Source organism: Pristis pectinata, chromosome 21 (assembly GCF_009764475.1).
Source record: "Pristis pectinata isolate sPriPec2 chromosome 21, sPriPec2.1.pri, whole genome shotgun sequence".
In the NCBI taxonomy this organism is placed as follows: Eukaryota; Metazoa; Chordata; class Chondrichthyes; order Rhinopristiformes; family Pristidae; genus Pristis; species Pristis pectinata.
Window position 1 is genome coordinate 8,501,765 of NC_067425.1, and position 16,294 is coordinate 8,518,058.

The window sequence follows — 16,294 nt, forward strand, 5'->3', positions numbered from 1 at the left end:
AAGGAGTTCCTCAGGTCAGTGCCCTTGGCCCATGTCTTCAGCTGCTTCGTCGATGACTTCTTTCCATCTCGAGGTCAGATGTAGGGCTATTTCCCGAGGACTGTGCAACATTCAATTCCATTCACAATGCCTTAACAAATGAAGCTAGCAATGCCCGCATGCAGCAAAACCCAGACAATATTCAGGCACTGGCGAGTGACATCCACACAAGTGCCAGGGATTGACCATCTCCCACATTCAATAGCAGTACTATTGCCAACTCCTGGTGGTATGGGGGGGGGGGGGTGGTGGTGGGGGGAAGTCGCCACTGATCAGGGACTCAACTGGACCAGCCACATTGTGGCTGCAAGAGTAGGTTAGAGATAAGCATCCTGCAGCAAGTGAAACACTTCCTGCCACTCCAAAGCCTTTCCACCATCCACAAGACAGGAGTGTGACGGAATACTCTCCACTTCCCTGGATGAATGCAGTATTGGATGCTCAAGCAACTCATCATCACTCAGATCACAGCACCTCTCTTGATTGGCACCGAGTTCACCAGTCTAAGCGTTTGCTCCATTACATCATGGCTGCAGTGCGTGCCATCTGCAAAGTGCACTGCACTGATGCATTTGGTTTACTGATACAACCCTATAAACGTGTGTGCGGTTGAGGGACTGTGTGTGGCACCCTTTTTCTTCATCTTATTTTGTACCTCTTTCATCATCCATGGAGCACTGGCTTCCCAAGTAAACACTAATGGCAACTATTTAATTTGTGCCCCCATTTAAAAACAATGTGATATCTAAAAATAACAAGCCCGTGAGCTCTGCAGTTAAACCAAGATTAGACTTGGCATAAAATGTAATATTCAGTCCACTGACAAATAAAGGGCACAAGTACAGGGCTTGAGCTGAGCCCAATCAATGATTTTAACACAAGTTTTGCAAAAAACAAACCAGAAAAGTTTGCATGAAGATTTTAAGTACACTGGTTTCAGAACATTAAAGTGCAAATATCAGAGAACACGAATCTGTAAAACTTCTGCAACGTGCTCCTGGATTCCAAAACAGCCTAATAAAACTTAACCCACCAGAAACATTGAGACTGAAGACAATGCCAGTCATTCTTGCTGTACATCAACTCTTCAGTGTCTTTGTTTATTTTAATTAAGCTCACCTCGGGGGACTCATGATTCTCAAGCTGTACTCTTTGCAACACAAGAATGTACGTTGCTCCAGTTAAGGAGATAACAGTGACCCCGGGACTTCAGTGTGCATTTATTGATTGGACAGGCAAATTAATAAATCAAAAAATGAGGGAGCAGGGGCACAGAGTAATGACGGGGTGAATGAAAATTAAAGTGCAACAGAAAAGGGCAGAAAATGTAAGCGAATTGGTGCAGCAGGAAGTGAATCCGAGGTAAAAATCAAGAAAAGTATTTGTAACAAGATAGAGGTCGATGGCACAAATGGAGTTTGATCTAATAAACATTACAGAGACGTGGTTGTAGGATGACCAGGAAAGAGAACTCAGCATTTCAGGTCATTCGATGTCTCAAAAGAATAGGGCAAAAGAGGAAAAGGAGGTGGGGTAGTGTTGATCTTCCAGGAAGGTATCTGTGCGGTGGGTCGTCTTGTGAATTGTTTTGGGTGTAATAGCAGGGGAAAAAAACATGGGTGAGAATAAACTGAAGTCCCCCCAACGCCACTCAATAGGACAAAACACAAATGAGGAAGTATCAAAGGCATACAAGAAGGGAATTGCACTTACCATGGCTAATTTTAATCTGCATATTAATTGGATTATTCGCACTGGCAAGGCTACCACGGGAGAATTTGTGGTGTGCATTAGGAATTGTTTCCAAGAGAAATACGTTGCAGAACCTACCCAGAAACCAGTTATTTTAGATATGGTAATGTGTAATGAGGCAGGATTAATAAGAGATCTTGCAGTTAAGGATTGTTTGAGAAGTCATGGTCACAGCATGGCAGAATTCTGGAGTCAGTTTGTGTGGAAACATCACAGGTCCAAAAACCAGCTCCCTCAATTCAAATCAGAGCAAAAAGGTATGAAGGAGTTGTCCAGAGCAGATTGGGAACATTGGCTAAAGGAAAGATCAGTCGATGAACAGTGGCAGATATTTCATAGTGCTCACCAGAAATTTATTTTGATTCAAAAGAGGAACTTGATAAGAAAGATGAACCATCTGGTTAACAAAATATAAAATTAAAATCTAGAGCTTACAAATTAATGGAAGATCAGAAAGCTGAGAATTTTTCAGGAATCAGCATCAAAAGAGCCAAAGCTAATGAGAGAAAAAAATTGATCATGAGAGGTCACTGCAAATATCACAAATAAAACAGATGGGATAGTTTCAACCAGCATGAAAGAATTTGTGAAAATCACTATCAGAAGAGATAAGGTATTGGAAAAACTAACAAGGCTAAAGACAGATAAATTGCCAGCACCCAATGTGAAGCCCACGAAAAGAAATATGTAACTTTACATTTGAACTACCAAAAGATTACATTTCTTTCACAAGTAATCTCATACTTCAGTGGTTCAGAGTGGCACCCAAAAATTCACCACCACTTCATTTTCCTTCAAGTGTGTGTCCATTGCAGTCTAAGAAGTGACTCTTATCGTTACTACCAGGGTGACAAAAGGGGAACTGGATTGCGATCTTTTATCATCTATCAGTTCCAAGTTTTCTGAGGAGATTCAGAAAGAAAATCTGATGAGTTTCCTGAATACTTTAGTAATAATCAGGACCTTCAAAACAAAAGCTAACAGATTACAGAAGGAAATGGATTACTGAGGGAAACACATACCAGAAAGGAGAGTCCTCAATCCAGAAGCAAAGTTAGTTAAATTGCATCATAAACTGAATCAAAGTTTTTTTTTATAATAGCTAGTGATGGGATATTTTCCCCCAACAAGACTTTTAAGTAACATTAGACCTTGTTTTCTTTTTGACTCTTTTAATGACATAAAATGCAACGGAAGGGAAGAGAGAAGTTAACATTACTGACACTGGAATAATCAAATTTCATATGTTATACATGTACAGCAACTAACTGCTTTACAAAAAGCAAAATAATACAATATATCATCACATGTATTTACAGTGTAGTAAATATACCTTTCTCAATTTTACACAAAAACTATTTACAGATGAACATACTGCAGTTTAAAAAAAAATCTGTGGCCAACACTAGCAGTGACTTCTTGCAGTAAGGTCTGTTGCATAACATTGACTGAGAGAAACACCTTTGAGTTTTAAATTGTGTGCGCATGTGAAAGTTTGTGGGGTGTGGGTGTGTGACTGAGAAACTAAATCCAAGACACTCATGTTAGTCTCAGGTCACCTGTTCCAAGTTGATCCGCATTCAACTGAACAGTATCGTCTTGAAATCACACCAAAATATTTTGTTAAATGCACGAGATATTGGCGCCGTTTCATTTTTTGAGACATAACGGCATCTACACAATTGTCCCTAAAGGAGTCACGTTTGCTGAATACCACAAATTTAATACTAAGGTTTTTTTTGTTGTAATAATTACCTATTTTGGCAAAGTTCTTGCATATCATATTTTAATTCATAGTTTTTCCAGGACTGTAAACAAATATAAAAAGAAAGACAAAGTCTTCGCTATTTGCGGAATCAGTAAAATAAATGTATTGGATATGTACATTTTCTATGATTGCTGCAATGGACCTAACTTCTGTGTGTTAAATGTGCTTTAAACATGGTGTTTGATTACTGTACCTACAGCTTAAAAGGTTTCTTTCTCTAAACACAGGGTACCCTCAAAGCAAAAATCACCAACAGACATGATTAATTGCTACCCATTAAGCCACTTCTATTGATCGCTGAAAAGTGAACAGTAAACATACATTAAGCACTTTTCATCATCGTGTAGAAGGCAAATAAGTTAGAACCTTCCCTTCTGCAATTAATGGCTTCCATATTTTGACAGCTATTACAGTGTTGATACGAATTTCAGTGCCTTTTTCCCCCCTCCCCCAACTAAAGTAAAGGTGACAGAACTAAAAAGAATTCTCTTTTTGCAACACTGTGTTCTGTGAACAAGAACATTTGTATAGAAACTGCAGAAAATACTGGCGGTGCGAAAGAGAAAAAAGGTGAGTATGTGGTCGCAGAGCAACCTTTGCCTGTTAGTTGGACTGAGCACGTCTGATGTGACAGGAAGAGAATGTCTTTTTTCTGGGGGAGGGGAAGGGCCCACTTGGCCGAAGCCTGACCAGGCCTGGTGAGTCAGTCACAAAACACTTCACACAATCTTCTTAATGCTGGGGCGCTTGAAGCTGCTGGCACTGCGTTGCTTCTGCACTTGACTTGCAGACCCATGACGGATTCGCCCGCTGTTGGCGTGTCCCGATGTTGGCGAGAGTTCCACGTTCTCTTTATCAATTCCTATGAAAACGCATCAGTATAATGTCAATCACCTTAAAATACACATTTTTACAGATAAAAGTGTCACTGACCAAAACACAGCACAACATCAAAGACAGCAGCTATAAGACAACCTATCGGAACACATTATCTATGACGACAGTGTATTAGAGTCACAGAGTTGCACAGCACAGAAACAGCCCCGAGGCCCACAATGCCACCCTTTCCTGCCCATCCCATTTGCCTGCACTAGCTCCATATCCTTCTATACCCTGCCTGTTTAAGTGCCTGTCCAAATGCCTCTTTAACATAGTAATTGTATCCAATTCCATCAACTCCTCCGGCAGCACATTCCAGATATCAGCTTCTCTCGGTGTAAAAGAACCTACCCCTCAGATCCCCTTTAAAATTCCAATCTCTCGCCTTAAACCTACGCCACCCTGTTTTTGATACCCTAACCATGGGTAAAAGAAGTACCCTATTCATGCCTCTCATAAATCTTACACAGCGGCTCCCCAGGTTACAAATCACCTGACTTACGGAAATCCAACTTTACGCAAATTCTCCCATACATTTTAAAGCATTTTCCAAGCTGATAATAATTATAATAAAATGTTTGATGGTATTCATGAATGACTGGATACAGTAATACATTCCAATAATTTAATTATGCATGAGGATGATTATTCAATGAAATGAAAGAATTAGACTAAGTGTATGTAGAACAATACAATATGGGTAGCTATAGAAAATGGACATTCCTGATTTACGATGGATGGTTCTCAGGAATGGAACCCTGGTGTAACCCAGGAACTGCCTGAATACTTCTGTCAGGTCACCCCTCAGTCCCTTTCGCTCCAAGGAAAAAAGCCCAGCTTATTCAATCTCTCCTCATAACTGAAGTCCTCCAATCCTGGTGAACTTGCTCTGCACTCTCTCCAGCACAATCTCATCCTTCCTATAGTGTAGCAAGCAGAACTGCACACATTACACCAAGCATGGCTCAACCAGTGATTTGTGAAGCAGTAAAGTTGCAATGTAACATTCCAACTCTTATACTGCGACCTATGAAGGCAAGCATGCCATATGCCTTCTTCACCACCCTCTCGACCTGTGTTGCCACTTTCAGGGAAGTATGGACCTGCACCCCAAGGCCTCTCTGTCCATCAACATTCCTTAGTGCCCCATCATTTAGAGTACATTTCCTAACCATATTTGACTTCCCAAAAGGCGTCACCTTGCACTTGTCAGGATTAAATTCCAGCTATATATATATATATATTCCAGCTATATATAATATTTATATATTATAGCTATAAATTTCACAGCCCTCTTTTAAGTTCTCGAGTGTGCAGGCTCTTTGAAATAAGAACAAGCTATTCAACTCCCTGCAACATTCAACCAGATCATGTCTTTATTTTAATGCCACATAACCACCTCCACGCCCTGTCCTGATGAAAGTGTCTGTTTACAAACCCACTGGGTCTTCAAAATGCAACTGGATCCCAGTAACACCAGTAATCGTGTGGGGTTGGTGTTACAATCGACAGCTTCATGGCTGTGCCGTTCAGAGCCCTTAGCTACAAGTGCACTTGCTTTTTGCCACTTTCAGCCTCGTGGTTCTTGGGAAGGTGATGACTTGCACTGGTCTGATCCCTCCCACACCACTGACCATTTTGGGAAGGCGATGGCTTGCGCTGGTCTGATGCCTCCCACACCACTGACCATTTTGGGAAGGCGATGGCTTGCGCTGGTCTGATGCCTCCCACACCACTGACCATTTTGGGAAGGCGATGGCTTGCGCTGGTCTGATCCCTCCCACACCACTGACCATTTTGGGAAGGCGATGGCTTGCGCTGGTCTGATCCCTCCCACACCACTGACCATTTTGGGAAGGCGATGGCTTGCGCTGGTCTGATCCCTCCCACACCACTGACCATTTTGGGAAGGCGATGGCTTGCGCTGGTCTGATCCCTCCCACACCACTGACCATTTTGGGAAGGCGATGGCTTGCGCTGGTCTGATCCCTCCCACACCACTGACCATTTTGCTACTCAGGCAACTGGATTTGTTTGGAAGCTTGAATTTTGTAAGGAAAACTGAAGAGACCTTTGATCTCTGTTTATCAAAAAGAACAAACTGAGACTGGGTGTGGAAGGAATGAATCACAATGCCAAGCCAACATTCTCCTGACTTCATGGTGTAAATGTGGGATTGGCAAGCTTGTCTTGATGCTATATGAAGGTAGATATGAAAAGTGGCAAGCAATCTGTTTGCAGTGGGGGGAAGCAAAGGCAGACGCTGGTCACTAGTACAACCTTTCAGCAGATTAGGAGTGAAGAAGCATGGCTGATCTTTCCCTTATCTAGCCAAGAGGATAATAGGAGCTCTCCAACTGCAGACCTTATTGAGAAATGCTGACTTTTCTAAGCTAATGACCAGAACGCAATTGCAAAATCTCCCATCAAATTTATCATTTTTTTTCCTGGCATAATAGAAAAAGTTGGAACAACTCTGCAGTGTATGAAAACAACAGTTTTGTGGGGATAGAATAGATCTTTGCACACCAGATAATTTATTAATACACGCACACAGCCATGCAAGTGTAGGTCAGTAAGTAGACATGTGGACCTCCTACACTGGTTTTAGTTATTGCAGTAACTAAACGTTGGTTTCACATACACCCCCAAAACAACTGGCCGATAATGTGAAGACTTGGCTTTAAGTAGCAAGAACAGATGGAGCCTCTTTTCACTGAGCTACTAAAATCTTAAAATGACGCCAAGAATACTAATATTCCTACTCATCTAGAATTGGCAGGTAGCCCAGATTTTACTGGCTCTTCTTGTTCACCCATGTTTTTTGTAATTGGGATTGCATTCAAGTTCAGGACAATCACCTTAAACCTCTCCAGGTTAAGTCAGTGGTGAAGGCGGTGAATGCAATGTTGACATTCATTTCTGGAGCAATAGAATATAAGAGCAGGGATGTGATGTTGAGGCTCTATAAGGCATTGGTAAGACCTCACTTGAAGTACTGTGTGCAGTTTTGGGCTCCTTATTTAAGAAAGGATGTGCTGACATTGGAGAGGGTTCAGAAAAGATTCACTAGAATGACTCCAGGAATGAGAGGGTTAACATATGAGGAACATTTGATGGCTCTTGGGCTGTACTCCTTGGAGTTCAGAAGAATGAGTGGGGGACCTCATAGAAACATTCCGAATGTTAAAAGGCCTGGACAGAGTAGATGCGGCAAAGTTGTTTCCCATGGTAGGGGAGTCTAGTACAAGAGGGCATGACTTCAGGATTGAAGGGCGCCCATTCAGAACAGAAATGTGGAGAAATTTCTTTAGCCAGAGAGTAGTGAACCTGTGGAATTTGTTGCCACGGGCGGCTGTGGAGGCAAAGTCATTGGGTGTATTTAAGGCAGAGATTGATAGGTATTTGAGTAGCCAGGACATCAAAGGTTATGGTGAGAGGGCGGGGGAGTGGGGCTGAATGGGAGAATGGATCAGCTCATGATAGAATGGTGGAGCAGACTCGATGGGCCGAATGGCCGACTTCTGCTCCTTTGTCTTATGGTCGTATTAACAACAGCATGTCAAGAGGGTGAAATTTGGGAAGTGTGGAACAGAAAGCAAGATCTTGTAGGATGGGACGGCAGAACGAGAGCAAGTTGAAGAGTCAGGGAGGGCAGTGCAATTCCACCGGTCAGGGTGAGGATGGCAAAGAATGACCGTGCACCCATGACAGAGACCCCACCAGCTGGGGAAGCGTCAGAGCACTTAGACAAGAATTTCTCCTTTTTCGGTTCCTATCAACTTCAAATGTACAGTTGCGACCACAGCTGTAAAGAATTGGTAGGAAGGAAAATGGCTACTTGGCCCGCTTGCAGCTTTCAAATGTTTATACTCAAAACCACAAGACTCCAAGGGGACTTGACAAGTTAGATTTCCCTTCATGGATGAGTTTAGAACTCAGGGGCATAGTTTTAGAATAAGGAGTCAAGTTATTAAAGATAAAGATCGGGAGGAATTTCTTTTCTCAGAGTGATATGAATCTTTGGAATCCTCCATCTCAGAAAGTTGTGGAGATGAAGTCATTGAATATATTCAGGCTGAGACAGACAGGCTGTTGGTCTACAGGGAGTCAGTATTTATGGTGACAGGCAGGAAAATGAGACCAAGATTAGCTGGGATCTTACTGAATGACAGAATAGGCTCAAGGGCCACACGGTCTTCTCTTGCTCCTATTTCTTATGTTTCTTTACAGAAAATGCTGGAAGTACTCAGCTAAGCAGGCAATTAAAGAGGAAGGAACATAGTGAATGCTTCACATCACTGACATGAAACATTAACCCTGCTTCTCCACAACCTCTATCTAACATGGTAAGTACTTCCAGTATTTTCTTTTAAATTTCAGATTGTGTCTGCTGTAATTGCTAAGATTAATTCCCACATATTTTGCCCATTTTAATTGCCCCTTTCACCCTGTCCTGTATTCTGTTGTCTCTCTCATGTTTAATACAGCACCCCCTTGACTGCAGCTGTTACAACTGCAAAGAAATTTATCCTAAATCCTTTGCTTGTTGAACACAATCTTGTAATTGTACCACTGACAAGCAGAAGTACTTTCTCCACATCTGCGATCAAAGCCCAGTTATAAATTTCACAGGCCCCTTTCAAGTTCCCAATTACACAGGAACATTGGAATAACAGCAGACCATTCAAATCGGATCACATGTTTATCGCCAAGTAACCACATCTGCTCCTTGCCTGTAAATCATCAAAAATTTCTTATTACCAATATTTTGACTTTGCTTGCAGTCTCAACAGCTATTTCTTTGGAGTGAAGGTTCCAGATTGCCACCATTCTGCGTGAAGGAGTGGTCCCTGGCATTATCTCTGAATGGCCAGAGTTTATGGAACCAAACCCCCTTGCTCTAGGTTCTCCTGCTCGGACTTTCTCTGACAGTACGACACTGAGCAAATCTTTGCTACACCCACTCCAGTGCATTGGTTATCATTTTCCTACTGCAGAGCGCAGAACCCCAGTGTCAATGAAATTCGCATTACTTCCCCGCTTTTATACTCTTTGTCTTTTGAAATGAAACCAAAATTGTTTGCAGTTTTCATAAGGACTTATCAATTTGTGTTAATGATTTTATTAACTCATGTTTTCTTATTCCTAGATCTCTACTCCACCACCCAATTAAGCCTCTTACCATCCAATAAGTAAGTGGCATACTTTCTCTGCCACCGTGTTATCTTAACTTGTGTTGAATTTCATTTGGGGTTATCTACCCTATCTCAAATTTATGCAAGTCTCTTGGTGCTGGGCTGCACGTTATTTATTTTTCTGCAATCCCAAATGTGAAGAGGGCCTGGGGACTTTTGAAACTTTGGAAAATCTCTTTTGAGGTTGTATCCTTGAAGTGCACTATGTGCTTAATTCACCTTCCCAAAACCCCCCACCCCCAAAAGTTGATTTGACTTCTGATGCTCTGCCGTTTACAGTTAAAACTGCATATAATTATTATAGGTCATTAATCTTGCACCCATTTTCCAGGCAAAAATGCCAGGAGGAAACAAGATAGGTGACAAACCAAAACTCCCTTAATTTGTACCTGTATTTGGTGAAATAATATGCGAGTAATTGTAAAATGGATGGTGTAACATGGATTGTTAGAGCTGATTTTAAGCTCAAGCCATCTCGCCACCCACCCAGACACTCTCTTCTTAAAATGAGATGTATATGGTTTCTATTAAGCAGCTGCTGGTTGAACAAAACTATTTGAGGCAAAAAGATGATTGGAAAATGGCAACAACAATTCAAAGTGCAGCTGATATTCAGCCACATTTGTAGCTGTGGTTAGAAAATGGCTCAACAATTCGAACCTGTGATTTGCATTTTGTAGGGGAAGGTCAGGAGTTACTTGTCCTCCTGGCAACAACCTGTCTCCTGCACATTCATGAGGAGTTGTTGGCAGATGTCTGCAGTGTTGTTCCAGACTCCTCAGTTCAGCAGGGAGCTTCCCAACAACCAAAAAGTTCTCAATTTTAATGCAGGAAAACTGCAAGGGTCTCAAACAAGTGTTGGTGTTTACACATAGATTTAAATATTTATTGAATTTGTATTTAGAGTTCTATATTTTTTCAAATTATTAATTGTAAAATTTAAATTTGAAAAAATATTTTTCTGAACAGCTGAAACATTGAAAAAAGAATAGACAATTCAGCCATTCAAACCTACTCCACCATTTAATAAGCTCAAGGCTGATCCTCTATCCCAATGCCATATCCCTGCTCTCTCTCCACACCACTTCGTGTCTTTTGCATTTAGAATTTTACCAGTCTCCTCCTTAAATATATTCAGTGACTTGGTCTCTACTGCCCTCTGTGGGGGGCAGGATTCCACAGGTTCTCCAAACCTCCGAGTAAAAACTTTCTCCTCATCTCAGTCCTACATCTCCTGCTCTGTAACCTGAGCCTGTGATTCCTTGTCCCAGACATCCCAGCCAGGGGAAACATCCTGCCCACCTCCCATTTATCCAGCACCGTCAGAATTTTTAAAATTTCAATTAGATCCCCTCCCATTTCTCTAAACTCAAGTGAAGTCAAATCTAGTGAACCTCCTCTCCTCTCACCATGAATTCATCTGGTAAACCTTTGTTGGCAAATTAATCCTTTCTTGGGTGAGGAGACAAAAAATGCACGGAATAATCCAGCTGTGGTCTCAACAAGCCCCTGTATAATTGCAGTAAAACATCCCCTGTACTCAAATCATCTTGCTATGAAGGCCAGCGTACCACCTGTCACCGTAACTGTTTGCTTCACCTGCATGCTTGCTTTCAGTGACCGGTGTACAAGGGCACCCAAGTCTCTTTGAATGTCAACATTTCCCAGTCTAACACCACACAGACGATATTCTGTCTGTTTTTCCTACTGAAGTGGATAATTTCACATTTATCTACATTATACTGCATCTGCCAGGTTTTTGTAACCTTCTACGCCTCCTTGCATTCTCCTCACAATTCACAATCCCACCATTCGGTGTCGTCAGCCAACTTCATTAGATGACATTTGGTTCCCTCATTCAAATAATTGAAATGCATTATGAATATATGAGACCCAAGCACTGCTCCCTGCGATACCCAACTGTCTGCCATCTCAAAAAAGATCCACTGAGTTTTCAATCTGTCAATAATTTTCAATCCATGCCAATACTGTAGCCCCAATATCAGCCAATTAATTTTATGCACCAACTTTATGTGGGACTCTATTAAAAGTCCCATAAAAATCCAAGTACACAACGACCTGTTCCTTTCTATCTGTTCTACCAGTTACATCTTCAAAATGCCCCCGTAGGTTTGACAAACACGATATCCCTTTCATCCACCCACGCTGACTTTGTCTAATCCTGGTGATATTTTCCAAGCATTCCCTGAGCTCATCCTCTATCACAGACCCTCACATTTACACCATGACTGATGTTGGGTTAACTAGTGTGCAGTTTCCTGTTTTCTATTTACCTCCCTTTTTTAACTAGTGGGGTTACAACTGCCAACCCCCAATCTATGGAAACCACTCCATGATCTGCAGAATTCTGGAAAATGATAATCAATGCAATCACTGATGACTCTCTTCTCATGCTATGGGAAGTAAATTATTAGGCATGGGAGTTATCAGTTTTTAGTGCCATTAATTTTTCCAGCACTATTTTCTTACTGATATTAATTTTCTTTTGTTGCTTTTGACAACTCTGACAGCCAGTTTAGCCGGGGGTGTGGGCAGGGCTTGGTCTGGGCCTACCACATGATGGAACATTACAGCACAGTACAGGCCCTTCGGCTCATGATGTTGTGCCAACATTTCATCCTGCTCCAAGATTTATCTAACCTTCCCTCCCACATAACCCTCCATCATTCATATGGCTATCTAGGAGCCTCTTAAATGTCCCCAATGTATCTGCCTCCACCACCTCTGCCGGCAGTGCGTTCCAGGCACCCACCACTCTGTGGGGGAAAAAAAAACTTGCCTCTGAGATCCCCCTTATACCTTCCTCCAATCCCCCTCATGTGAGCCATTTTCGCCCTGGGAAAAAGACTGACTGTCCACTCGATCTATGCCTCTTATCATCTTGTACACCTCTATCAAGTCACCTCTCATCCTCCTTCTCTCCAAAGAGAAAAGCCCTAGCTGGCTCAACCTATCTTTGTGTGATCTTTGGCCTTGCCAGAGGATCAGGGTCATTTCCCTCATCAGGTTCCCAGAGGAGGCACCACTGGAGGTAAATGCAAAGTTTTTGTCACATTAGCGGTGAGTGTGGGCAGTTTGCCTCGAACTGCACATTCTCCATCACCAACTTCACTGATGTTGCCTGACCTGTCAATTTTCAAGCAGCTCAGTTTACGTGGGTGTATTGTGGAGGGTTGAGGCTGTCAAGTGACAACACTGCCCCTACCTGGTTGGATGAAAGGACTGCCCATCACCTGGTCGAAAGACACAGCACGATCAATCAAGGTTTGGCTCCACCCCACCCATCAGTGCACAGTGACCATTGGTCAAGCACCTTTGTACCTGGCCTCGGGCCATTGGCCTGTTTGAACTTCCTGGGCTGGACCCTCCCACCAGCCCTCCAGCACAATAAAGAGTGCCACATGTGCTTGATTGTCCCTCTCTTTTGTCTCCGAAGGATGCCGAGGTAAGCTGTGCACTGTTTAAGAGAAATTAGTTAGGATTCCCGGTAGCGTACAGCCATGCCTGCACTGAATCAAGGGATGGCAGGTATCGTATTGACTGTTCCTTGATTGTATGTACCCAGTTCGTTATGTGTGTGTATTTTACCCCATTGCGATTTTCCCACACCCACTATAAACTATGTGCATATGTGTGTGTTATCCCCGTTACCTTTTCCCCGCGTTTGTCTTTGTACATAAAATCCTTCCTGGCCAGACTGTGTTCAGAGTCCTTCAGTTTCGAGACCTTGAATCTGTTTCTTTCACTCATAACAATGGGTTTCTAATCTGGTTGAAGCATTCAGGAGGGAGGGCATGAAACCGACAATATTAAATGGGGTTTAGGGTTTCCTGCCATCCACTAAACAGGTAAATTGAAATTAGACCCTGGCGAGCAGTTGGGAAACACGGGAACTGGGGTCTCTGGAGAGTGGTGGGGGAGAACGGGAACCCTCTGAGGGGTGGCGGGGGAGCACAGGAACCGGAGTCTCCGGTGAGTGGCGGGGAGCACAGGAACCGGAGTCTCCGGTGAGTGGCGGGGAGCACAGGAACTGGAGTCTCCGGTGAGTGGTGGGGAAGCACAGGAACCGGAGTCTCTGGTGAGTGGTGGGGAAGCACAGGAACCGGAGTCTCCGGTGAGTGGTGGGGAAGCACAGGAACTGGAGTCTCCGGTGAGTGGTGGGGGAGCACAGGAACCGGAGTCTCCGGTGAGTGACAGGGATCACGGGAACCGGGCTCTCCAGCAAGTGGCGGGTGGGGGGGGGGGGGGGGGGCAGGGGTGGGTGAGCATGGGAACCGGACCCTCCGGTGAGTGGTGGGGGAAAGGCACAGGAACCAGATGCTGAACTCATGGTTTTTGCAGATGGTCGGACAGCCATTAATCAGAGCTGTAGTGTATTTCGGACATCTAAAATGTCATGCCCCTTTGACACTGAGAACAAACCTGTAATATTCACTGCTGAAGCTTTTGATCTGCATTGAGCCAAGCAGGTTGAAGAACTAACACACTCGATATGAAGTTAAAACTGTCACCATGAGCAGGGTATATTAAAAGAGCTGTGCTCTAAAGAGCGCTGCACGAATGGTTTATGGAAAACAGACTGGACGCTTCGGGGTGGAGATCTTGTCCTCTGTGTATTCTCATTTAGGTTTTGATCGATGATCTTCCAGCAGATACAAATGCAAGGAAAACAATGTTCTTACGTGACCACTCTTAAAAAATGCTTGTAATGCCTGATGCCTGAATACCTGCAGTAAACAGCACGTCTGAAACAGCACTTTCTTCGATAACATGTTAATCGCATCCTGGTAAAACACTAAAGATTTACCGCAAAAGCACTACCTGAAAGGGCAATTGAAAGATTCAATAGCAACTTTTAAAAGTAAATACATGGAAAAATAACAAAGGGATACAGGACACTGCAAAAGGATGGGACTCATTGGATTGCCTACTGTGCTATCTATTAACGATAGGCTACACTTGAATTAAGGAATACTATTTGCATGGATTGGAACTTGAAAGGCTGGATAAGGTAATATTGGGAAAGACCAATGATAGAAGTAATGAATAGCACTGAGGCTATCAGCAGCAATGGATGGATGGAGGTGGTGATACCACTGAGCAGAGAAATTTAATCTTCTGATCTACTATTACAGTTGGCAGTGACTTTACCCACCAGGTCATTTGTATAGTCAAAAGATGATACTTAAATATTTATCAACACATCAACGTAATAGGGCAATTTTGTTCGTTTTTGATGGTAAAAATCGCACGGTTTGTAGTTTCTAAAGGTCCAACCATCCTCTATGGATGCAATACAACAGCTTCCATTCATGAGCGTGGAGGCTTTCTGAGGTTCTGTGAATGCCATCCAAGCAAACTGCCTCTGACCACGTGGTGAAGCTGAACGCTGATATGTTATTCAACTGCATCAAAACTTATCCCTGCAATGTTGGAACAATCCACTAGATGGCAGAAAGGTGACAAATTTTTTTATTTACACAGCTTCTCATTCAAGACACACCACCGCAGAATAATAAAGCACAGATGGTGGTCAGTCATCTTGTGATGCCTGACTTACTGTTCAATTCATCCTATTCCTCTGCTCTTACCCCATTATCTCGCAACGGTCTTCCTTTCAAGCAAAATCCAATCTCTTTTCAAAAGTTACTGCTGAATCTGCACCCATTCAAGACCATGTACTTCACAGTATTTGAGCACCAAAGTGAAAATCATATCCCCTCAGTGTGCCTGTCCCACTGTCACACAACCAGGCAATTTACTCAGTGATTGGATGGAAAAGAGATTTCTTTTTCCAAGGCGGCACACCTTAAATAGGACTTTTGGCAGTGCTTAATAAAAGGCAAAAAAACCCCCCAAAGCTTATAAAATATTGAAAGAGATGCTGGAATATCTATGTTCTTGTGGGTAAGGATAATAACTACAATGGAAGCTCCTTTTGCTGACACTCAACTCACATCTAAAAGAACGTTTAACACTACTACAAATACAAACTACTTTGCAGCACATTCTAAGTCAACCACTGTTCTAATTTAAAAACTATAGTAAATTCAGGGCACTTTGGATTGCCCATGCTATAGTTTTCATCTGTACCAGATAATTTCACCAGCGGAAGACCTCATGTGGGGCAATGTTGGGGACCGTTTACACACTGGCCACAATGACAGCAGCACACGGCCGGATGAGACGAGGGAGGAAAAATGGGATAAAAGTAAGTTTCAGTGTGAACATAAAGTGACAGATGAACACAATAATAAAAATTAAATATGATACAATTTGAAACCAGGCAGGAAGGCCAGAGTCAGAACTAATATCAGAAGTGAAATTGGGAAGGATTGAACTCCACCATCACCCGCCCGCCCCCAACCTGCCACCTTCAGAATAGCCAGGATGTAGGGTGACAGCCCTAAACCTTCCATCTGAAGGTTCAAATTAAAAATTATTCTTCGTCATAAAATTAACAAGTTTCAGCAACTGTGTATGCAAAACTTGTGGTAATCACAATGAACAATTTATAATTAATGGATTTTAAAACCAGCATCTTCTTACAACAGTTCTGCTGTACTCCGAGAGCTGTTTATCAGATGTCAACAGGAAGAGAACTGACGCACTGACACTTGAACTTTACCGATTTGTT

At 42.7% G+C, this 16,294-nt stretch overlaps 1 protein-coding gene across 6 annotated transcripts in view; it reads right to left on the minus strand.

The window, feature by feature from the left end:
* Positions 1–2,960: 2,960 nt before the first annotated feature.
* The window catches only part of nf1a (neurofibromin 1a), a 261,284-nt gene continuing 247,950 nt past the window's right edge, over positions 2,961–16,294 (minus strand). For all 6 annotated transcript variants that reach the window (XM_052035185.1, XM_052035188.1, XM_052035186.1 and 3 more), the window contains one exon: positions 2,961–4,421. In XM_052035185.1, coding sequence (XP_051891145.1) covers positions 4,279–4,421 — 143 coding nt within the window. In that variant the 3' untranslated portion in view covers positions 2,961–4,278. The remainder of the gene's footprint in view (positions 4,422–16,294) is intronic.